This window comes from Vulpes lagopus, chromosome 15 (genome assembly GCF_018345385.1).
Source record: "Vulpes lagopus strain Blue_001 chromosome 15, ASM1834538v1, whole genome shotgun sequence".
In the NCBI taxonomy this organism is placed as follows: Eukaryota; Metazoa; Chordata; class Mammalia; order Carnivora; family Canidae; genus Vulpes; species Vulpes lagopus.
The window spans coordinates 23215207-23240413 of record NC_054838.1 but is presented as its reverse complement, the minus strand read 5'-3'; the positions used below and the strand labels follow the sequence as shown (position 1 = coordinate 23240413).

The 25207-nt window shown below is 46.5% G+C and overlaps 1 protein-coding gene across 5 annotated transcripts in view; it reads left to right on the top strand.

The window, feature by feature from the left end:
* The first annotated feature begins 742 nt into the window (after positions 1–742).
* STIM1 (stromal interaction molecule 1) overlaps positions 743–25207 on the top strand; it is a 195054-nt gene continuing 170589 nt past the window's right edge. For 2 of the 5 annotated variants that reach the window (XM_041729992.1, XM_041729994.1), the window contains exon 1: positions 747–1500. In XM_041729992.1, coding sequence (XP_041585926.1) covers positions 1362–1500 — 139 coding nt within the window. In that variant the 5' untranslated portion in view covers positions 747–1361. Of the gene's footprint in view, positions 1501–25207 lie in introns of all 5 variants that reach the window. The other 3 variants (XM_041729993.1, XM_041729995.1, XM_041729991.1) reach the window with 2 other exon arrangements.

Here is a 25207-nt window from a genome sequence, read left to right as displayed (position 1 = left end):
TCGGGGCGGATCCTCGCTTCACTCCCCAACCCCTCTGCAAAGGGGCAGGGCCTCCGAGGAGCGCGAGTCCCGTCTGCAGCACCCAGATGTGCCCGCCAGGGGCCGCTGCGCACGGGTGACTAAGCGCGCAGGTTCCCAAACTGCAGCGAGGAGGAAGCTGATTGGCTGCGCGGCGCGGCGGGGGGGCGGAGCCTGAGAGCCGGCCGGGAGCGGGGGGCTGGGAGCGTGCCCCCGGCCCAGCCCGGCCCGGCCCCGCGGCGGCGGCCTCCCGCAGCCCGGGGTGCGGCCGTTGTGCCGGGGGCCCGTGCCCACGCCGGCTCTAGAGCTGAGGCGAGTGGAGCAGCGCCGAGGCCCGGAGATCCGGGCGGGCAGTTACTGCCGCCGTCGCCGCAGGCCTGGGTTACCCGAGCAACTGCGCGTCGGGGTGCGCCCGCCCACTGGCGGGCGGGGAGAGCGGGAGGGCCTCCCGCGGCGGAGGGGAGGCCGAGCCCCGACCCGTGGCGCGGAGCGGGGTCGGGTCAGACGCTGGTGCGGGCCAGGGCCGGGGAGGGCCCAGCGGGGGCTGGCGGCGTGCGGCGGCTGCCTCCGACAGGCTATTCCGGGAGTAGCCGGGCGCTGGGGCGGGCCGGGCTTCGCCGGGGGCCGGGCGGCGCGGGGCGGGCCTGCAGGAGAGCACGCCCCCGCCCGCCCCGGGCCCGCCCCGCGCCGCCCGCCCGCCCGCCTGCCGGGAGCCGCTGTCCCGGGCCTGGCCAGTGCGCGTCCGCCTGCCGAACCCGGGCCCCGCCGAGCGCCTGGGCACGGGACCGGGCGGGGGCGCTGACCTCGGCCCGGAGGCCTGGGATCCCGGAGCCGCCCGCGCCCGCGCCCGCGCCCGCGCCCGCGGGGACCTGCGAGTCGCACGCGCTCCCCGAGCTGTGCTGCTGGCGGCTCCTCGGCGGGGCGAGGCCAGGTGCCCCCTCTTCCCTTCTCTGCGCTCCCTCCCCCACTCCGGTACCCGCGGGAGACCCCGCGCGCCCGCTCCTCCCGCAGAGGGGTAGCCCGCTGCGGAGCTGACAGCGGCCCGCGGCCACCCTGTCCAAACTCCCCGGAAGCGGCTGGAGCAGACTCGGCGCTCAGGCCGCCGCAGCTCCCGCGGACCCGCCGTTGGACCCGAGGCTCCCGCCCTCCTCCCGCGCCCGAACTTGGAGCGCTTGACCTTTGGCTGTCGGAGGAGGCAGGCCGGCGGGTGGCTGACAGCTGCGGCGCCTCGAGGGCATCTTGCCTGGGGTTCCAGGACTGTCGGCTGCGCTTCTGGGCTCCCGGGTTTGCCCTGGGATCCCGAGGTGTCCACATCAGGCGCATGGTGACTGAGACCTGGAGTCATGGATGTGTGCGCCCGCGTTGCCCTGTGGCTCCTCTGGGGGCTCCTCCTGCATCACGGCCAGAGCTTCAGCCACAGCCACAGCGAGAAGGCGACGGGAGCTGGCTCAGGGGCTACTTCTGAGGAGTCCACTGCAGCGGGTAAGGCCTTGCCACGGGCTGGGCTGGGCTGGGCTGGGCTGGGCTGGGCTGGGCTGGGCTGGGAGAGTCGACCTCGGAACCTCGGTGCCTGCGTGGACACTACGTGTGCGGTCGATGGAGGACCCGCGCATGGCGCTGCCTGCCCCCCGGAGTCCAAGGAGTCCTTTCTGTTCAGGAGTCATGGCTGATGTCTCTGGCCCTCTCGAACAACTTTCCTCCTCTCTCCCCAGGATGTCTTTTGCTAGCAGTGAGAAGGGGTTGGCGTTTGGGGGCACCTTGGCCTTTCAGATCAGCGAGTGGGGACCCCTTCTCAGGACTACCTGTCTGGAGGAATGGCCTAGGAAGATGATAAGTCTATTGCTCTTTGGCGGGTTTCAGCACTTGGCCGCACAGGGGAGGTTGAGGCCACTTGGGTTGGGCAGGGAAAGTCAGGGCTGGGCCAACTCTTGCCCTATAGCTTGGTGTTGAGGTGTGCCTTTCTGTTCCAACAAGCGTGGGAAACTTAGTCCGTCCCTTCCCTTAGGTAATCTGCTGTCTTTTAGCTATCCCATTTGAAATATCGAGGCAGTTCTTTAGATCGAATACTATCTATCACCAGGGAGTTAAATGGCTTTTTTCGAATCATGGGGATGGTGTAATTTCTGGGACCACTTGTTGATTTATTCCATTTCTTCTGACTGATGAGGGTAGAATTCTATGATATTTTTTGATCTGTCCTGTTTTTCCTTATGCACTCCTGGAGCCTTGTGAGATATCAGGAGCTCTGGAGTTCTGTTGCAGAATGCAAAAGAAAAAAGTACTTTTAAAGTTCAGTTGTTTTGGGATCCCTGGGTGGCGCAGCGGTTTGGCGCCTGCCTTTGGCCCAAGGCGCGATCCTAGAGACCCGGGATCGAATCCCACGTCGGGCTCCCGGTGCATGGAGCCTGCTTCTCCCTCTGCCTGTGTCTCTGCCTCTCTCTCTCTCTCTCTCACTGTGTGCCTATCATAAGTAAATAAAAAAATTAAAAAAAAAAAGTTCAGTTGTTTTACAGAAGGCTTAGAAGGAATTCAGTTTTCTTTCCCCATTTCTACCACCCTGTCACTGTGATCTATTCAAAGCATTGGGCTGTAGGTTAGGGAGAGTTTATAGCTGAGTTCTTTCTGAGGGGACTGCTCAGTGGATACCCATTGATACAAGGAGGGAAAGGGAACTTATATTCCCCTATAAGTTAAAATATAACTTCCCAAGGCTGGGAAGTTTCATGGATGGATCCAGATGCTGGCTTTGATGGTTGACTGTTCTCGGAAAACCCCCGCTTTTAACTTGATTGGCCCGGGTGTGATTCTAGGTACCTGAGGGCTGAGTTCTAAGTAGGGTTGCCCTTTGTACAAGTGTAGTACCTAGGCTGTTATTTTGAAGAGAGGTTCTTCTTGGATAGTAATCTTGTTTCTCCATATGATATTTCCTTGGCCCTTGAAATGTAGCTCAAAGCTTGGGTTTCATTGGGCTGTGAAGGGAAAGACTAGTAGGCAGATGCAGATCTAACAGTGAAGTAGACTCCAGTAGCATCTCTGCTGCCTTAATGACATTCCTGTTTATAACTAATAAAAGGTCCTTTTTTAACCCCAAGATATGTGTGTGTGTGTGTGTGTGTGTGTGTGTGTCCCCGCATCCGCATGCGGGAGCCTAAGGTAAGAGATATTCCAACATCCCTTAGAACCACCGCATGACTTGAGCTTGTGGGGACAGCCTTCCCCACAACATATCTCATAGGGCTGGCCATGGTGATTATGTCACTTAGTCCTCTTGTTTGGTTTTTTATTCCTCTTGGTTCAGAAATTAATTTCTGTTGTCATAATAATACTGAACCCCAGAGAGGGAAGTCTCAGAGAGGGACCATAGGTGCTGGGCATGATTATAGTTTGCAGGAACCTGGAGGCCCCAGCACTGTTGTTCTAGGTTGTTTCCTTGGGCCTGTCTGGGACTTTGACTCAGAGAGGGACTCATTTTTTTGCAAAGAGTTGGCTCATGGACTGGGCTCTGCTAAAGGATTTGGGGAGAAGCTTTCTATGCAGCCAGGAACTCTGGTAGTCCTTCCAGTCCATCTGTACTCTTAGAACACAGGAGTTTTACTTGCCCTTTCTCTAATCAGAATTGGCATACTTGGTCAACTTATATGTTCTTTACAGTTTATATCTTACAATTACACAGCTATTTTTCCTACAAAAGGCTCATAGGATCCCCCCCCAGTTTTAAAAAAAGATTTTCTTTATTTATTCATGAGGGACACAGAGAGAGGCAGAGACCTAGGCAGAGGGAGAAGCAGGCTCCCCTCCCCGTGGGGAGCCTGATGTGGGACTCCACCCCAGAATTCTGGGATCACGCCCTGAGCTGCAGGCAGCCACTCAACTGCTGAGCCACCCAAGTGTCCCAGGATTCCCTTTTTTATAGGTGAAGAAACTGGCTCCTGTGTGCTGTCCTATAACCAGGTCTTACTTAGATTTCTCCCATCTTTTTAGGCCCTGCCCTATTAAAGGAGTGCTAGGCAGGACCAAGAGAATGTTACTTTCTTCCTGATGAGTTTTTTTAGGCAGGCGCTGATAACTGTAGCTGATGAGATCCAAGGAAAGAGCTCACTTTTTCTCCCCTGGAGGGTCTTCTGCAGGGGCCAGAGAATTATTATTATTATTTTTTCCTCTCCTTAGATGTATATGTCCATCTTAAAGTCCTGTTCCTGCAGTGAAGGCAGGTGCTTTGCTAAGAGGCCTCCTCAGTGGACAGTGGAGAGGCCATTCCTGTCACCTCTGGCTCTTTGATGCCTGCACACCCAGCTCTGCTAAGTCACTTTCTCAGTAAAGATCAGTGTCTGAGAGTGCTACCCTGGGGACTGCAAGCTGGCCTGGAACTGATACTTTCGAACCTCCCATATGCTCTGGGCTCATTGCTTCCAGAAACTCAAAAGGTTTTCTGCTGAATGTTTGTGGGGGATCCCAGGTGAGTCAGGTTGTGATTGACAGTGTTGGAGATACTGAAGGCTAAGGGCTCTGATCAGGAACCATGGGGGTGACTCACTATACCCAGAACAGGGCCCTGGAGGACAGGCATCTAGGCAGTTTGTGCACTGCAGGCTGGCTTCTCAATCAGCCCCTGATGGGAGTGGGAGGCCAGAGCCCTGCCTGCCCACCCAGCTAGTTGCTGCTGCCTCCAAGGCTATAAATGGCCTGGCCATCTTGGTAGCTATGCTAATTTTAGCTGAGGGTAGCTCCCAGAACTGGACTGGGGCCAAAGGCAGGTGGGTGGGACTTGGCCAAGGCTAATATTGGGGCTGAGAGAGGGTCACACTAGTCCTGGAGTAGCGAGGACATCATCTCCACCCACACCTCAGCTTTGACAATCACCTCTTAGCTAGGTTAATTTATTCAGCAAACCTCAAACAATGCCAGCTCATGTGCTGTTTATTCAACAAATATTTGAGTGTTTGCTCTGTGCCACACACAGTATGTTTGGTTGTGGGAATTTAAGGATGAACCAAACATACATGTTCTCTGCCCTCAAGGAGTTTACAGTCTAGTGGGGAGATCCGAAATAAATACATAAATAAATACATTATTGTGTGATGGTGCTGTGGAAGAAAGCATAAACAGAGTGCTGTTTGGAGAATGGGAGGAAGACAGAGATCCAGCTGAAGGAGCAACTCAGTGCTTAGTAAGACATTAATAACAGCAGCAGTAATAGCAACTAACATTTGTGAGTGCTTAGTGTGTGGCAGGCACTATTCCAAACATTTTATTTCATTTAAGTCTTACAGTCATCCAGTGTGCTTAGTATTAGCCCAGTTTTATATTTGGGGAAATGGAATCATTGGAGAGGTTAAGTAGCTTGCCCAAGGTTATATGGTGAGTAGGGAATAGAGTTAGAATTTGAACCCGGGCAGCCATACTCTTCTCCCTGCCTCTAGCTCAGCCCTTGGTTTATACACTCTCTTACAACTTTGTGATAAATGCTGATAGAGATGTTGTATATACACACGAAAGGCTGTGGGAAGCCCAGAGGAGCAAGTGACTAACACTGCCTGGGAGAGCTGGGGGAGGCATTTCGGTTTCCCCCATAATTTTTTCTCAGATCTTGGGAGATAAAAAGTGGTTGCCTAATTCAGAAGTTAAGAGGTGGAAACATCAGTTTGTTCAACCCACTTATTTTTGTAAATGAGGAAACTGACATCCAGAGAAGCATCAAATAGAAGTTCCACAGTGGGTTATTGGTGGAACTAGATGAAGACAATCAAGTCAAGGACCCTGACTTATTTGGTTATTCCATCCACAAGTCCATAAAGAGTGCCTAGTACTTGCTTTGCACCATGGAAGAGACTCAGGGCTACCGAAAAAGTCTTAAGTCAGGGGGTAGGGGTGGGGATATATATTTAGAGAATATTAAATATAGCATAATGCACAGGCTTAATGAAGCATAGAACCAGGCAGTGTAGACAGTGTAGGCTAAGGATGGAGAGAGCTGTGTGTAGGTTGGGCTGAGCTGAGGTGGCTGAAGAGGGCTTCCTGGAAGGAGGGGCTGGGTAGCAGCGGAAGGGAACCAGGAAGGAGTGATGGTCTGACTTGGGGAGGGCTGGCTGAAACGGGGTGTTGTAGATGCCTCTGTCACCAACTCCAGTACGTGGAGTCTCACTGTTTGGTGGCTTAACAGTAACTGGGCAGAGTTGCTTCACACTTGGCCGGCTACCTCGCATGAGAGCCTGTAGACAGGAAGATTGCAGTCATGTGATCTAGGGGGCAGGTTGAAGAACTACCATGATTTTGAAATAATGGTGAATGTAAATAATATTTTGAGATATCTGCAACAGTATAATGTGATGTGAAATTGTCATTTCTTTTGGTGACAAAGTCATAGATACTGCTACTAATACTGTGGTTGGTTGCCCATGAGGTATAATTGAAGGAAATGTGAACTTTCAGTAAAAGAGTTTTGGAAATAAAGATGTAATTTCTTTCCCATCCAAATTCACAGGCCCCTCTGAATTCTCTCGTGGGCCCCATAGGAATGTGGGGCCTTCATGTTAAGAATACCTGCTCTCTGGCGAGGAAGAGATGAGGTCTTGTTGAGGGAAATGGTTTCCTAGGGCTCCATAAGACTTGTGTTTGAGCACTAAGGGGCCCCTCGTTTCCTGCTGAGTAACTTTGAGATACGTTGCTTAATGACTTCATGGGCATGCTGTGGTACATTTCCCTTTGTGGGAAATGATTCTCTAGGAAACAGCAGCTCTGGCTGTCAGACTTCTAGGGAGAGAAGTCTGGGCTTCCAACAGAGCTTGCTTGCTCGCTTTTCTTTCTTTCTCTCTCTCTCTCTTTCTTTCTCTCTTTTTTACATCTGATAAAAAAATACAATATTTAAGATATCAAACAAAATTTAAAGAATAATATATTGAATTCCATGTGTCCAGGACACAGTTTAAGACATAAAATAATAAAAATACAGGGGATCCCTGGATGGCTCAGCGGTTTAGCACCTGCCTTCGGCCCAGGGCGTGATCCTGGAGACCCAGGATCGAGTCCCACGTTGGGCTCCCTGCATGGAGCCTGCTTTTCCCTCTGCCTGTGACTCTGCTTCTCTATCTCTCTGTCTCTCATGAATAAATAGGTAAAGTCTTTAAAAATAAATAAATAAATAAAAATAAAATAAAAATACAGAGCTTTCTTTATTACCCGTGGACACTTTGTATAAATTTCTAGTGTAACACACATAACAATACATTGTATATATGTTTGCTCTCTCCCAAGTGTAAGCTCTTTAGAAGATGGGAAGAGGGGTTGTACTTTATCTCTGTTTTTATTGTGCCCAGCCTAAAACTTCTGTTAAAGTTGTTAGAAAAGGTAGAATCAGGGCCTATTTGAATGGATCATATTTTCTCTCTTCCTTTCAAACCATCTCATGTGTCTTGGTATGTGTTCTGGGCTTTTCCTCAACCTTTGGAGGTGTTGCTCACCCAGGGCACTTGGTATCTTCATCTATGCCCAGAACTGTTTATTCTTTTCGATCTATTTGATTTTTTTTATTAATTTTTTTATTTTTAAAAAGTCTTATTTATTTATTCATGAGAGACAGAGAGAGAGAGGCAGAGACATAGGCAAAGGGAGAAGCAGGCTCCCTCCAGGGAGCCTGATGCGGGACTGAACCCTGGGGTCATGACCTGAGCAGGTGCTCAACCACTGAGCCACCAAGGTGCCCCCAATCTATTTTATTTTATTCTCAACTTTGAAATTAGGTGAGACTGTTTTGATTATTATGGCTTTCTTAAAAAAGTGACAGATTTGTACCTGAGAAATGTGTGTTCTTGGTCCCATAGCTAAAAAGTAACAGGATCAGAACTATCCCTCTGGGATTTATGTTCCAAGCCTTTGCTGTTTTTATTTTTATTTATTTTTATTTTTAAAGATTTTATTTATTTATTCTTGAGAGAGAGAGAGAGAGAGAGAGAGAGAATGGCAGAGACACAAGCAGGCCCCAATGCATGGAGCCCGATGTGGGACTCAGTCCCGGGTCTCCAGGATTACGCCCTGGGCTGAAAGCAGCCCAAACCACTGAGCCACCCGGGCTGCCCTGTTTTTTTTTTTTTTTTTTTTTTTAAATAAAGATTTTGTTTATTCATGAGAGAGAGAGAGAGAGAGAGAGAGAGGCAGAGACACAGGCAGAGGGAGAAGCAGGCTCCATGCAGGGAAGCCTGACATGGGACTCGGGTCTCCAGGATCATGGCCTGGGCTGAAGGCGGTGCTAAACTGCTGAGCCACCTGGGCTGGTCTGCTTTTGCTGTTTTTATCAGAACATATTACTTGTTGATGTTTTCCTCATAGATCTGGCACTCAGAGCCTTTAGCCTCAATTGTCTGGCAATAGCTGTGTTAACAGGGTGTTTGAATAGTCATATATCACAAAGTGGGGCTCCAGAGTATGATAGAGTCTGTTATCTTAGGAATCATGCTGTGTTTTTGGAATTTTTTGTATGTGTACTTGTCTAGGACAGCAAGCTCCTAGCACAAAGCTTGGCATGTAGTATACTTTGTATATAATAAAGTTTGTAGAACTAAACTGAAAGGGATTTATTTTCTGGTTCTGATTCTCCTGTAGTTCACTAAGCACTTGGTTAGAAGCTGAAGAATTTTCCTTGGAAAGTTAGGTAATGTTGAAGAAATAAGCTTCACTTATTTAGAAAGTTCACTGTTTCACAATTTCTCATTCTTTGTCTGTGTTAAAAAAAAAAAATCATCTAGATCTGTTTGGGTCCAGGAGCTTCACTTCACTTGGAAGAACTTCGTGTAGGATTTTATTTTATTTTATTTTATTTTTAATTTTTATTTATTTATGATAGTCACAGAGAGAGAGAGAGAGAGAGGCAGGCAGAGACACAGGCAGAGGGAGAAGCAGGCTCCATGCACCGGGAGCCCGATGTGGGATTCGATCCCGGGTCTCCAGGATTCGCGCCCTGGGCCAAAGGCAGGCGCCAAACCGCTGCACCACCCAGGGATCCCTCGTGTAGGATTTTAAAGAAATCCTTACCATTGCATTGCAGTCCTTACCAAGAGAATGCAGTTAAGAGTAGCTGGGAAATTGTGCAGTTCCACCAAGGACCCATGTGAAGCAGGGAGGAGAGGGTTGGGAAATGAGTGGATGGGGCTGGATAGAAGTGTCCAAGTAGAGTGAGATGATTGGCTTGCCTTTGCAGAAGGGTCTGAGTTGGCCACAGCCATTAGAAGTAAATATCTGGATTTAGGGGGACTTCAGAATTCCAGCTCCTTCCTTGCTAGTTGTGAATCTAGTGGAGGGTAAGTCACCCCATCTCTTTCAGCCTTAGTTTTTTTATTTGTAGAAAGGGAATCAATAGCCTTAATGGATAGATTTGTAGTGAGGATCAAATGAGATGACATACAGTGAGAGGGCTTTATAAACTCTCAAGTACTGCACAATTAGGGATGGTTGGGTCCTCTCTCAATCTTACCTTTTGTAGGCCTGAAAACCCTGTCAGAATCCGAGTGTCTACTATGGTGACACCTCTCTGAAAGTACTTGCTTCTCATAACCTGCTACAGTTCTGTTGTTCAACTTGAGATATACCTGTCAAACGTGTGTAGATTCTGGATATGGCTGAACTAGACTTTTATTCAAGGCTTATTGTAGGCTGTGGGAAAGCAATTGATAAAATCTTGGTGCTAGTATTTGACCTTATTTCCAGCCCATAGCCCCTTCCTTTTACTTTATAACCTTTATAACCACTTCCCTAGACCCACCTGCAGGCTTGAAATGGCTGACCAGATGGGCTTCTTCCCCACCTGTATGGTGCATAACAAATTATCCCCACACTTAGAGGCTTAAAATAGTAAACATTTATTATCTCACAATTTCTGTGGGTTAGAAATCTGGGTGTTGCTTAGCTGGGTGCCTCTGGCTCAAGGTCTATCATGAAGTTGCATCAAGCTATTGGGCTGGGGCTGAAGGCTTGTTTGGGGGGAAGAGTTAATTTATGTGGTTGTTAGCAGGCTTTGGTCCCTTGCCACATGGGCCTCTCCATTGGGCTGCCTCATGACATGGCAGTTGGCTTCCTCTAGGACAAGTGATCCAAGCTGGAGTATTCAAACTACAGTCTTTATTGTCTAATATCACAATTAATATGCCACAACTTTGGACATTGCTGTTAGAAACAAGTCATTAAGTCTAGCCTATACTCAAGATGAAGGGCTTACACCAGGGCATGAATACCAGCAAGGCAAGGATCACTGGGACCCATCTTAGAGGATGCCTGTGGTATCACTCTCTGGCCATGGCTTCTAGATACTGTGCCCTCTTGGGAACAATGGGGAACAATGGCTTCTAAGTACTGTGCCCTCTTAGCTTTTCTTTAACTTCCTTTACTTGCCTCCTAGGGTTTTGTGGAGTCTTCTTTGTATTCCTTTTGGTCTTGTGTCCTCTTGGTTCATGCATGACTTCATTCTTTGACACATACAATTGGCATGGCCCCTCCCTCTGTATTCCTCCTGTACCTTAAGGCCCAATCCTAAAGTAGTTTTTTATCCTAGGTTCTAGCCTTGTCTCACAACTCATCAGTTTGGTACAGTTCTGAAGCCCATCATACATCAACTGACCTTGGAGCCTTTACTGCCCCAACTTGGCCTCGGAGAGCTAGACTTGTAACTGGCATCGAATTGGGACTTACACATTGACAGATGAAAAACTTACTCTGACCTTTTAGATCATTGGTGTTAGGTGCTAGGGCTCAACATCCTAGTATGTCAAAGCTGAAGGGCTTTTAAGGACCATCTCTCTCAAACTCCCCATTTTATATATGAGAGTAATGAAACTTGCCCAGCCTCTTAGCCAGGGCTAGAATCGAATTTTGTCTGATTCTCATTCACATTCTATTTCCACTCTGTGGTGGAGTCTCTCTACCCTAATGCAGCCAGTTTGGATTGTTAGGGGGTCTGAGACCTATACAGAGGAGAACTAGAAAGCAGTTCACAGTAGTGTAATATGTTCACAGAAATTGGGCTGGGCAGAATTGGGAGTATATAAAGTCAGTGTCAGGCACCACCTCTGAGGAGTTACCCACATAGCTGGAGAGCTTTCGTATAAGGCACAGGAAAGGGAGCCCATTAGTATCTGTGGCATATGGTGACTAATACCTATCTGCATTCTGGACCACTTCCTTGGCATTTCGGTTCAGAGCAAGGAGAAACCTGTCTCTCAGGATGTACAGAGCAAAACTCCCTGAAGGAGGAGCGTCAAAGCACTGTACTGCATGTCTCCTTGTTGTTTGGCTCAGCCTCTTGTATTATGTATGGACCCGGGGCCTCCACAGGCCAGGTAAATGTATTTAAAGCTTTGTGGGGTTACTCGTGGCCACTCGGAAAGTGCCAAGGGGGAGCTCTTCGGGCACTGAGAATTTGACAAAGCCTTGTATATGTTGGTATAACTTGCTGGTGCAAGGGGACTTGTACAGGGATGTCTGTAGCCCTGTCGTGTTTGTTGGAGAGATTTATTTCACAAGCAGCCACGCAGTGAGAAACCTGAAATGAGCCAGTAGCACTGTACTTTTGTTTTCTGCTGGGGAGCTTGGGATCAAGATGGTGCAGGCTCAAATCTCTCGATGGGGAGTACTTTCCTTCCCCGCCCAGGCTTCTGGTTCCAGACTGCTTTGCCTACTTCATCTTCTGCTGTTCCTCTCCCTGTATCTTGGCCCAGCTGCACTTTTTTTTTTCTTTATCCTGGTCTGCAGAACACACCTCACACTGCTTCTCTTTTGCCTTTCCTTATGTCATTGTACTCTCCTCCCAGAATGCCCTCCCTTGACCTCCTTTCTCCCTACCTAACCTCAGTCCTCTCTGGAGTGTTCCCTCACATTATCACTAGCCATGAGTTCCCTCTCATTTCTGATCAGACTCTGGTAATGCTTGCTATCTGTGGTACTCTGCACTTCACACCCTGCTCGTGCCTCTTAGAACAAGAGCTAGCCTGGTGGAGGATGCAGAGCACTGGGCACGAGCTTAAGTCCTTACTGACTCTAGGATCCAAAGTACAGTTTTCTTGCTCAAAAGATGGGGTTAAAAGAGAGAGTTGATTTATTTGAAAGTGTTGTATAGACTTTAAGTTCATTAAAAAAATTTTTTTTCTTTTGTTTCGTTTTGCCTATTTTCCTCTCTCTCGAAGACAAGGGCCACATTTGTCTTGTCAACTGTAGTACCTATCCTTAGTACTGATCACAGTGCTGGCCAGAGAGTATGTGCTCAATAGATATTTGTTGAATAAATGAATGAATAGCAATGTGTTGACCCTTGGATTGAGGATGCTTGAAGGCAGAGTGCCGAGTAAATTGACATCAGAGCCTAGGGAAAGCTTAGACAAGAGTGCTCTGAGATTAGGGGTAGCATTCATGTGGTAGGTTTTCTGAGGAGTTCTGTGAGCATTGTTTTTCTGCTGACTGGTACTTTATCCCTATTTGTTGAGGATCTACTGAAGCTGTGCCCCACAGCAGTTATTTACACTAGGGGATGTTTTGGCCCTGGACTGTGGCTAGCAGGTTTCATTTGCCACAGTGATGGCTGGATACCTGAGCAGGTGGCTGCAGTAGGTGGCTGCAGTAGGAGGGCAGCAGTGCTGAGAGGGCCAATGTGAGACCTGTGGACAGGGCTTCCTTGGGTCTTGCTGTCCCCGTCTTTGGTTCCACGGTCCACATGGGTTTCCCTCAGGTCAAACTTGAGGCAGCCAAATGAACAGAATAAACTTTTAACTGCTTTTCTTAGCCTGGCTTGTGGAATGGAGGAGGGAGCCTTCTTTCCTGCTGGGCTTGTTGTGCAGCAGGGAGGTAGGATAGGCTGGTGAAGATCCCTGGCTTTTAAAATGTTATCTCTGATTCTGGAACTTCCTGGGCCTCAGGGAACTCCAGCCTGAGCAGACATCAGGGAACTCCAGCCTGAGCAGACATCACAGTGGCTTTCCTCCAGGGTGGTGGGGAAAGGGCCTCTAGGGAGACTTGGTGGAGGAGGCAAAGGTTTAAGGGAGTCAGCTGTGCTGTCAGCATGGCCCAGTGAGGACAGATCTGTCCCTTTCTTCTGTTGGTCACATCTGTGGAGCTCCTGGGTGCCTTGTGTGGAGTTCTGGCCTAGGGAATGACCAGAAATCTCACTGGCAGGCAGGCAGGCTTCCAGATCTCATATGCTTCTAATTCTCTCCAGGGTGATTCAGTAGCTCTGCTCCTGTTCGGCCTCTCTGGGTTATCTCAGGCCTCTCAGGAAGCTCTCAGAACTCTCATCACTACAGTGTATGTTAAAACAAATGTGTCCATGTTTGCCAAGTTCCCAGAGCCAACATCTAAAATGTAGTGGCCAGGGGAGATGGGTGCCCATCGGGTATAATATATACACAGGTTAGAAAGCAGTATGTGTGTGTGTGTGTGTGCGTGTGTGTGCGTGCACGCATGTGTGTTGCTAGGTAGCCAAATTCATGGAGGTCTTGTTTCAAGTAACTTTTGCTGAAAAGGGCAAAGTTCACTGGAACTCACCCTTCATATTGCTAAAGAGATAAATATGTAATTAAGACAACTCAAATAACTTCAATGATAAGAATGATGGTGGTAAAAAAAAAAAAAAGGAATGATGGTGCTAGCTACCGTTCATTAAGCGCCTCTTATGTTGTAGGCACTGGGCTAGGTGCTTTACATCTGTACAACAATGCTTAATGGTGAATATTTTTCTCATTTTGAGGATGGAGAAACTGTAGCTCTGAGAATTTAAGTGATTTTCCCAAGGTTATTAAGCCAGGATTTGAATTTAGGTTTGTCTGGCCCAAAGGCCAGGGATGTTTCTATTTTAGTTTAATAACTTGTGGGGAGAGAAAGAAACAGCTATATGAATTTAGGTAGAGATATGCATTTGAATTAAAAAGTGTACAGCTTATCGGACTGTTAGTGGCATTAGTTTGTTCTGTCACTTAAATGGCTTGGGAGAAACAATATTAGGAATTTGGGGTGGGGGAGGGAATGAGAGGGGGTATTTCACTTATAAATCCTGAATGGGAATATTACACTGGTGACATATATAGCTACAGAGTGGTGTGTATTCAGTTTGTACCTTCCAAAACTAGCATTATGATCGAGCTCTTTTGTTTTGTTTTTTTTTAAGGATTTTATTTATTTATTTATTCATGAGAGACAGAGAGAGAGAGAAAGAGGCAGAGACACAGCTGGAGGGAGAAACAGGGTCCTTGCAGGGAGCCTGACTTGGGACTCGATCCCTGGTCTCCAGGATCACGCCTTAGGCTGAAGGTGGCACTAAACCGCTGAGCCACTGGGCTGCCCCTATCGAGCTCTTTTGGATATAAGCTTTGGGTTAGAGGCTGTATCTTTGTAGTGTTCTTTACTTCTTCAGTCAACTTTTAATGTGTATGTTATATGTTATATGATAGTTCCTGCCCAGTAGAAGTACTGTGTATAATAGGGTAATTAAAATGTGCATAGGCTTTTTTCTTTATTATAATAGAGCTCCTATTTGTTTAGTACCTACTCTCTGCTAGGACCAGGCTATTTACTTTCACATACATAATCTTGTTTAATCCTCACAATGAGTCTCCTGTTTTATAGTTTATTGTGAAAGATAATCTAGGTTTAGTGCTCTATGAGTGATGCTGATGGTCCTTTTGGAAAATGAGATCAGGGAAGCTCTGTGGAAGGGGTGGCAGCTTAGTGGCTCTTCAGGTACTTCAGGCAGAAATATAAGGTAGGTTGAGGCAAGCATTCCAGCCAGAGGAAATGGTATGAGTGAAGGCATGGGGTGGAGAAAAGTAGCCTCTGGGGACATTAGTTAGTTCAGATTGGCTGGAGAGTAGCATCTATGAAGGAGAGTGTTATAAAATAAGGTAGAAAAGATTGGGGAAAGATCAGGGAAGGCCTCAATGCCAGGCTAATGAATTTAGACTTTACTTTGTTGGCAATAAGTCATTCTTGCAGGTTTTGACCAAGGAAGGGACATGACCTGAGTTTTGTGTTAGGGAGATTACTCTCAGAGTATGTATACAATGCAATGGTGGGGGTGAGGTTGGAGGTAGGGATCCCAGGTAGGGGACTTTGCAGGGATTAGGGCCTGCATTGTGGATGCACAGTCAACAGGACTTACAGTTTAAGGGTAAGAGGGAAGGAAAGAGAAGAGTCAGAGAGGTATGCCCATGTTTTGAGTATGGGTAATGAGGAGCCTGGTGATGCCATTAATAGAAAATATATGGCAGACAGAAGGAGGGTCAGTGCCAGGAGGTGATGAATGCAGGGGTAGTTGACTTTATTTAAAGTGCTGGGCAAGGGGCTACATAGTAACCAGTACTCCAGGAACCAAGGACTTTTCTTCTCTACACACTTATTTCAGATCTCATCATTTTATAGCTGAGTTTATTGGTGCCTAAAGAAATGAAATGATTTGCCTACGGTCATTCAGTAACTCCTTGGTGGATTCCAAGTCTGAGAATCCAAGTTCCTTGTTTTTTTAGCTATTAAGATTCCTAACAAAGCTGGGCCTTCACTGTAGGAAAATCAGTCTTGGAGATGGAAAAATCTGGGTTCAACTCTAGGCTTTGCCATTTTCTATTTATAAAATCTTGAACAGGCTCCTTTTTCTCTCTGAGCCTTAGTTTCCAAATTTGAAAAAAAATAGAGGAATATTAATCTCTACCTTATGAAGGCAATGGAAGATAATATACTTTGTAAAATTCTTAAGCACTGTGTCAGGGCATTATTCCAAGATTATGGCTTGAGTTGGAGCCAATGTATGTAGTGAGTATTTTGGCCAGATAAGAGCTGACTTAAATCTGCAGTTTTTCATGGATGATCTTCTTTCACTTAGGCTCTTCTGGACTACTCATCTGCATTTGTGGCTTTCTGGTCTGGGGACATGCCAGGTATTCCATAGTTACACATCTCTAGTTTTCTAGTGGGAAATGGAGTAGCTGAAGGAACACTAAGCGATCCTATCCTATCAGCTGTTCTTGGCCAACCTTTTACAGGCTCAAGGTGTTGGGGCAGAGCTAGACCAGGGTGAGCCCTGGCTTGGAGCAGAGGTACTACTAGGGTGTAGTTGCTGGTCAAAGCTGGTCTTGGAGTCCTGTTGTGGTCATCTCTTCAGTGTAGCACACATGTTCCCAAGTCCTTTTGAGAAGCAAGAGTAGGCTGCTTGTTTATTGTCAGGTCTGTGGTTTACACAGCTGCCTGTCACGAAAGCAGGCCTGAAACTGGCCATCTTGTCTGATGTCTAGTCACATACCCTTTGAGAGAGTAGAGGGGGAATGCAAGATTTTCTGACTAATAAAATAATTGCTTCTTGTGTTGTAGCTTTTGTCTTTTTTTTTAAAGATTTATCTATCTATCTATCTATCTATCTATCTATCTATCTATCTATCTATCTATCATCTATCTATGATAAACATAGAGAGAGAGAGAGAGGCAGAGACACAGGCAGAGGGGAGAAGCAGGCTCCATACCGGGAGCCCGATGCGGGACTTGATCCTGAGACCCCAGGATCACAGGATCGCGCCTTGGGCCAAAGGCAGGTGTTAAACCGCTGAGCCACCCAGGAATTCCCGCTTTTGCCTTTTTTTTTTTTTTTTTTTAAAGATTTTATTTATTTGGGGCAGCCCCGGTTGCTCAGTGGTTTAGCACCATCTTCAGCCCAGGGTGTGATCCTGGAGACCCGGGATTGAGTCCCGCATCTGGCTCCCTGCTTGGAGCCTGCTTCTCCCTCTGCCTGTGTCTCTGCCTCTCTCTCTGTGTGTGTCTCATGAATAAATAAATAAAATCTTTTTTTAAAAAGTTCAACCACTGAGTCACCCAGGCTCCTTGTAGCTTTTGTCTTAAAGCATTTTCACTTAACTTCCCTTGAACCATTATTCCTTTTTCTTCCCTTTTTCTAGCTTGGTTCCCTTGAGTCTTCACAGTTTTCTTTATGTAATAGGTACTTTAATAAAAAAGAACAGTGTATGCCTGGGTGGCTCAGTGGTTGAGCGGCTGCCTTTGTCTCAGGTCCTGATCCCGGGTCCTGGGATCAAGTCCCACATTGGGCACCCAGCAGGGAGCCTTCTCCCTCTGTTTGTGTCTCTGATTCTCTCTCATGAATAAATAAATAAAAATTTTTAAAAAATAAAAAAAAAAGAACACTAGATTTTGAGTAGACATAATTAACGTGAGTTGTGATATTCTTGACCTTTTGGGGCCTCTGTTTTACCCATACTAGGTATTTTGGGGATAATAGAACTTATCTTACAAGGTTGATATGTACAGATCTTATGAAATAATGTGACAAGTATTATGTCTTATACAAATATGAGTAATTTATTATTAGTTTTCCTCTGAATTGTCTGGCCCTCTATATAATTCCCTGGTTCATTCCTTCTCCTTCCTACCCAGTGTTTCGTGGGTTCTCACTTTTCCTTGTAACCTTGCTTTTTTCCTGTCAGTGACAACAGGAGAAGTTGCAGGAGAGAGGGCCTGAGCTTTTGGAAAGTAGGTTTGGCTTTCGAGTGTAGTATCTTGTCATTAACTTGAATAAGACACTTTACCCCTTCGTGCCTCAGTTTTCGTATTCGCCTGCTGGTTTTCCATGTAGCTCTACTCTTTTGAGTCTTGAAGTTATTTCCATTTTGGAGAATCTCCCTTTAAAATACAAGCATTACTGGGGTGAGGTTACCCCAGAACTGAGAATCAAAACTAGCCTTTGCTAGCTTTTCGGGTGTGGATCAGCTAGGGTATAGCCACTGGGAAAATGAGTCATAGTAGGATACTAGGGTGGAGGAATGGATCCTGGTGAGGAAAGGCTTAGTTTACGGTGCTGGAAGGGTGTCAGGGCCTCAGGGCATACTTGATACTGCCTCCCTTACAGCCCACACCCAGCTGCTCTTCCTGAGCTGAGCAAGTGCCTGTACTCTGAGCCAGGAGTTAGAGCTTGGTGAGGCCCGATTCCCCCAAGAATTCAGTGATGAAAATTAGGGCACTTGAGCAGGTCTAATTGGCTGCACCGTGTGAAGGGCAGAGGCTTTCCCTGGGGGCTCCTTTTAATCTCCAGTGGTTATAGACTTTTAAGGCTGGACTAATTAAAATGTTGGCAGCTAGACTCAATACCTTTCCTTGGACTAGGTCCTGCTCTAGCCTCCTGTAGTACCAGAAGTTGGCACAGGGCTGTCTTTGTGGGGGGTCTGAGGAGTGGGTTTCCATTTCGTCATCTAACTAAATGCACAGTGATGTGGTATTTGTCCAGAATGGGGTGCCACGTGTCAAGTAGTGGAGTGCGATATAGGCTAAGGCCTGGATCTGGATATGCCTGGATTTGCTACTCTCTAGACTCCTGAGATGCCCTTTCAGGTTGAGTCTCTGTTCTCTTAACCCCCAAAGGGCTTTGCTCTGTTAGCTGGAAAGTAATTTCTCTTGCTTTGGAGCATCCTTCCCTGATGTATGTTCCTGTTCTAACCAGAAAAAAGGAGAAGGAAAGGATATTTATTTATTCCTACCATATTCCAGGTTGGGGCTAGTGTTTTACACAGCTGTCTCTTGAGATGCATATCATGTCCATTTTACAGGTGAGGAAATACACATGAAAGGAAAATAATTTGCCTGATTGTCATTATAGCCTGTAAGTAACTAAACAAGAATTCAAAGCTTCTTGTTATACCTTCCTAAAGTAGCACAAATGATTTCATATCCTCCTCTCCTTCCACGCTGAGCTGATATCCTACTCCCAGAAAATCTTCTATTTCTACAGCCAGAATTATTTTCGTGACCTGCATTTTCAGAGCCCTCTGCCCCTCTCTCTAATCTGGCTGATATTCATGAGGCATGGATCCCCACCCCCCCCAACTCCCCTTCTCATTTGACTACTACCACTCCTGCAAGGTGTGGTGGCACTCAAGATGTGTTTGTTAAAGAATTGCAGGAAGTTATAGTGTTAGAATTTCAGGCATGATGACACACTGGTAAAGGGAAATGTGTTGGTCAGTCTTGGCTAGCTCTCTGAATCAAGGCAAGCCTGGGTCTTCTTGATTTGCTCAGAGTGTGCTGTGTTATACTAGAGACAATAGGGCAATAGTGCCTTTTGGGTTCCTGGGGAGCAGGCCCCTGCTCCTTTAGGTCATTTTTTTTTTTTGGCATATGGCTTTAGAGTTTGTTTCTTTCTTGTAGTTTCCTTGTAATTAATAAAATTAGAACAGTGCTACCTGGAGTAAGTAGAATGGTGGTGACAGAGCCCTTAGCCTGGCCTTGGTTGCTGGAATATACCTGTTGACTGTGGGGAGGTGGGAGTGGGGGATGGAAATGTGGGGTTGGGTTATTTTGCAAAGAACATACTGAGTTATTAACCTGTGTTTGAAGCTTATATTTTCTTCAGCCTTTATTTAACGGTGTCACTTCAGAAGGTAAAGTCTTTCCTGAAGAAGGCAAGTCTGTAAAGGGATTTTCATAAATTGACTTATCTTTCTCACTGACTTGAAAAAAAAACATTTTTTAAAAAAGATTTTATTTATTTATTCATGAGAGACACAGAGAGAGGCAGAGTCATGGGCAGAGGGAGAAACAGGCATCCTGCAAGGAGTCCGATGTAGGACTCGATCCTGGACTCTGGGATCACACCTGAACTAAAGGCAGACGCTCAACTGCTGAGCCACCCAGGCGTCCCTCACTGACTTGAAAAAATTATAAAAATGTTTTCAGGCCTTTTTCTATACATATAGCATATATGTTTAGTGTTACACATCAAAAGTTCTTTTGGGAATAATGACAAATTAGAACATAAAAAATACAGTTAAAACCCTTTAAGTGGGTAAAGTAACAAAATATTAACAAAGTAAATACCACAATAGGATGAAACACTGTGGTTTTGTTTATTTGTTCTATTTTGATGCTATAGGAAGTTTGAAAAGCTTATTCAAACAGAATGATCTAGATAGTGACATGATACTCTTTTGGTTTCTCTAGCATTGGGAACAGATTATGAGATATTCTTTTTATTTTATTTTATTTTATTATGATAGTCATACAGAGAGAGAGAGAGAGAGAGAGAGACAGAGACAGAGACATAGGCAGGGGGAGAAGCAGGCTCCATGCACCGGGAGCCTGACGTGGGATTCGATCCCGGGTCTCCAGGATCACGCCCTGGGTCAAAGGCAGGCGCCAAACCGCTGCGCCACCCAGGGATCCCAGATTATGAGATATTCTTAGGAGAAGGGAAGGAGAATATATTCGGGACCAGGGAGAACTGTGCTTTAGCTCAGATGCAGGACTCAACTGTACAGAAGGACACAAGAAACCAGTAACTAAACTTTCTGGCGTCTGTTTCCATGTTAAATGGGAACAATACCTACTTTGTTAAATTTTATGAGGATTAAAGAAGATAACGTATGTAAAGTGTTTTGCAAACTCTGACATACTGCTGGTGTCATGCCTATGGGGTGACTGGAGCCATGTTATCAGCACTACAGGGAAGCTTTGGGTTTAAGGTACGGCATGCCACAGGTGGGAAGAAGGATGCAGACTTGATGAGTGAATAGTTGAACACTGTCTGGGCAGCCTTCGAGAGGAATTCTTGTGAGGTGAGGGAAAGGACTGCATTGGGTCCGTGAGTGGGTACTTGTTCAGTCCTGCCTGCTGGTGGAGAGAGAAGTACCCGCATCTGCTTATTAGACATGTGCTGTGTGACGTGTGGAGGCAGTCGTGTTTGGGAAGGAAGGCTCCGTAACCACAGGGGTTTTTGCCTGTCTTATACACTACCATATATTCATCCTAGACTAGTGCTTGGCACATAGTAGGCTCTTGATAAATAACTGGTGAAAAAAAGCACCTGCCTTTGGAATCAGGCAGATGAGGCTCCTGTTTGGGTTCTGCCCCTTCCAGCCCCATTTCCTCATTTATAAGATGGGACTTGGAATTAGCTATCATACAGGGGTACTGGGAGGATTGTAAACACTTAAAAGTTAGGGGCACTTGGGTGGCTCAGTCGTTTGAGTGTCTGATTCTTGATTTCCGCTCAGGTCATGATCTCAGGGTTGTCAGATTGAGCCCCGAGCTGGGCTCCGTGCTCAGTGGAGAGTCTACTTGAGGATTTTCTCAATTTTCTGTCTCCCATGCCCTCTGCCCCTCCTGCTTGTGTGCACTCCCTCTCCCTCTCTCTCTCTTTCTAAAATAAATAAATATTTTATTTTATTTTAAAAGATTTTTATTTATTCATGAGAGACACATAGAAAAAGACAGAGACATAGGTAGAGGGAGAAGCAGGCTCTCTGAAGGGAACCTGATGTGGGACTCGATCCTAGGACCTCGGGATCACAACCTGAGCCAAAGGCAGATGCTCAATCACTGAGCCACCTAGGTGTCCCAAATAAATAAATCTTAAACAGACACACACACACACTCTTAAAAGTTTCACAACTTCTGTAGGAGTCCTAGTGAGTGCTGTTTGAAAGATCATTTTCCTTTCCCAATTTGTAAAGTGTGGTGGAAGCACAGAGAGAAAAGCACATCTGTGGTAGGCTTGGGGAAGCCTAGCCTAGGCTTATAGGTTTCATCTGATTGTGTCTTCCTAAAGTATGAGATTAGAATTATTTGTATTGTTACAAAATAATTCCCTGGGAGTAAGCAAGGATGTTATAATTAATACGCTTTGTTTCTCTGCATTTCCCGTAGTCTTGGTGAGAGGGCCGGCTCTTGTCTTTCAAGGCAAGGTAACCTTTGCACTGCAGGTTTGGGCAGAGGTTGTTCCAGAAAAAGCAGCTTCCACTGGAGAGTCTGGACTCACCTGATTTGGATTAGGCTTTTATAGCCAGTCATCACCCTTCCCCCCCCCCCCCCCCCAATAATTGTTAGTTACAGCTTTGAAAATGTGTACTCAGCTTGACTCCTGTTCTGGATCAGTTGTAAATTCTCCCTGCACTTGGAGCAGAATGTGTTTGCTTGGGTTAATCAGGTATTTATGAGTTGACCTTTACTAGTGAAAACCTCATTTTTTCCTCATGCCTGAGTGACTCCAGCAGGCTGAGGGCCTTGTTCTGAGACATTCCCGGAACCATCGGAAGTTGCCACAGGTTTGCCTGCCCTTGTCATCTGTGCACAGGGCTCTGGGGATCTATCTGCTCCTCCGTCAGGGTGCCGAGCACCTCTCCCTTTCCTCCCATGGAAGGACACTTGGAAATACCACTCTCCTGTCTTCTGTCATTATTTTAGACTCCAGGGGTTTCTCTTCTGGTTTAGTTTTGTGAGAGGAATTGTCAGACCGTTAGATAAAAAGAGTTTCTTGCTTGTGAGTTGAAGCCCCTTGGCAAGAAGTGGGTAAAGAACATGTTCCCAGATGGGACTGGTCAGGTGCCAGGTAGGTTAGTTTGGGGTTAAATGGGCCTGCTGACTTCTAGAGTCAGCAACTGCCCTAGCTATGTCCTTAGTGTCCCCCCTTGGTTAGGGGGCTGAGCATTGTCACAGGGAGATCTCAAATGTGGACTGTGGGAAAAGGGAAAGGGAGGAGATAAGGAAAGAAAAGAGAACTTTGCTGAGCTGTTGCCTCATGCTAGGTGCTTTAGACCAGTTGTTTCCTTTCATCTTCACAATAACCTCCTGAAGTTTACCGATTATGAAACTGAAGCCCAGAGAAGTTAAGCAACTTTCCCAAGGTCATGGTTGGTGAATGATAATAGTAATAGTTACCATCTGTTTCATGTTGAGGAGGCACCAAGTTGTCTGTCTTTCTTTCTTTCTTTCTTTCTTTCTTTCTTTCTTTCTTTCTTTCTTTCTTTCTTTCTTCTTTCTTTCTTTTCGATTATATTTCTTTATTTGAGAGAGAGAATAAGTGAGGGGGAGGAGGCAGAGGGAGAAGCAGACTCCCTGCTGAGCAGGGAGCCTGCTCCATCCCAGGACCCCAGGATCATGACCCAAACTAAGGTAGATGCTTAACCAACTGAACCACTCAGGCACCTCCCAAGTTTCTTTTTTTAGCGTGCTTTATATAATTTAGTACTCACTACTGGTCGATGAAAGATTGTTATTTCTGTACTGCAGATGAGGAAAGTGGAAATTAGAGAGTTTGATTACTTCATGAAGGTCACTGATGTAGCAGTAGTAGTGCAGGGATTTGAATCCAGAACCTTGTGATTGTAAAGCTTGTTCCTTGATATTCATGTCATTGCAGACAGAAGAGCTAGGATTCAAATGCAGTTATGAGAGCAAGGTTCATGTCTTTATCTCTCTTGGTACCCCACTAACCTATGATAGCGTCTATTACATTGTTAGTGGTCAGTAAGTGTTTGCTGTGAAATCCAGCTCTGGGGCAGCCCCGGGGTCTCAGTGGTTTAGTGCCACCTTCGGCCCAGGGTGTGATCCTGGAGACCCGGGATCAAGTCCCACATTGGGCTCCCTGCATGGAGCCTGCTTATCCCTCTGCCTGTGTTTCTGCCTCTCTCTCGTGTGTCTCTCATTAATAAATAAAATCTTTAAAAATAAAAAAAAAAAAAAGAAAGAAAAGAAATTGAGCTCTGCTCTCTGCTGTTGCTCCCTGTTGCCAACTGTGTTTTGCCCCAGCCCCTTGGTCTGACCCTCTCTTTCTACAGTCTAGCCTGATCCTATCTGTGCACTCCCTGCCTTCCCAACCCACAACATCTGATCTTGCACCCTTACCCTTACCCTACTTCACCCTCTTTCCCCTGGCTACACGCTTCTGCTGTCATCCTCCTTTTGTCCTGAGTATTCTTTTCTATACAGTTTCTCTGACTGATCCCAGAGTTTCCCCTTTCGAAACTGTAATCTTCCAGGTCTGTATCATATAATTTGGCGCCTAATTATGTACTATTTCACCTTCTAATTGTTTCGTGGACATTAATCTTCTCTCCAGCCAACTGGTGATAGTCATCATCATAATGACCACACCGTTAGTTTGTGCTTTGCACTTTACAAGGCATTCTCCTGTTCAAGATCAGTCTTTCTGTTCATCATACCCATAGCAAACCTGTGAGATATGATGGTAGGGGATTATTATTTCTGTGTTGAAAACAAATGCAAAGAAGGCAGGCAACTTCTCAAGGTTATATACCTACTTAGGGACAGAAATGAGACTAGGTCTCAGGTCTACTGATTTCTGGCTTTGTGTTTTATTTGCCATGCATTCCGTGTTAGTATTTTTCCCTGGCATTTCCCTTCAAGGGCCATCTAAGGCAGAATATCTACGTTTATGTTTTTGGGATGCTTGATTGGTGACCTGGGGAATGATGGAGTATCCCAGAGAGCAGTCTCAGGTACTTCTCAGAGGTATGAGTGCTCTGGGTTGCTACTGCCTAAGAGACGCTCCGACCCTGTGGCTGCCAGGATTAATGTTAAACCGGTTTATTTATTTATTTTATTTTTTAAAGATTTTATTTATTTATTCATGAGAGACACAGAGAGAGGCAGAGACACAGGCAGAGGGAGAAGCAGGCTCCATGCAGGGAGCCCGATGTGGGACTTGATCCAGGCATCCTGGGATCACACCCTGAGCTGAAGGCAGGCACTCAACCTCCTAGCCACCTAGGTGTCCCACACTGGTTTATTTTGAGTGATAAGATCATTCTCTCATAGACATCTGGGAAATAGGGTAGGATGTGTGGTGCTGGACTGTTTCGTGATGTGGCAGTAGCATGAGCTTTGGGAGCAGGCTGACTAGAGTCTAAAATCTGGCTTTGGGGGATCCCTGGGTGTCTCAGCAGTTGAGCGTCTGCCGTGGGCTCAGGTTGTCCTGGGACCAAGTCCCACATTGGGCTCCCTGCATGGAGCCTGCTTCTCCCTCTGCCTGTATCTCTGCCCCTCTCTCTCTGTGTCTCTCATGCATAAATAAATAAAATGTTTAAGAAAAAATGAAATCTGGCTTTGCTATTGTTTATTAGCCACATGGCTTTGGAGAAGTCATGAATCTGTATGAGCCTTATGGTTATTGTGAGAATGTATTCAAGGGCCCCATTAGGGAAGTATTTATTGGTGGGTTTTATTGTCAATGTTATGGAAAGTATGAGGCATGAGGAGCCTGAGGAGGACATGCCTGTGGCCCTTGCAGGTTAATCCTGTGATGTGGGTTGCAGGCATCTGTAATAATATACTACATTGGAGCCTTTTGGTTGATAGATCTGAGCTTGAACGTGGGGCTTAATGTCTCTACTCTCTACTGCCCATGGTGGGCAATGAAAACAGCTTGTGGACAGCTGGG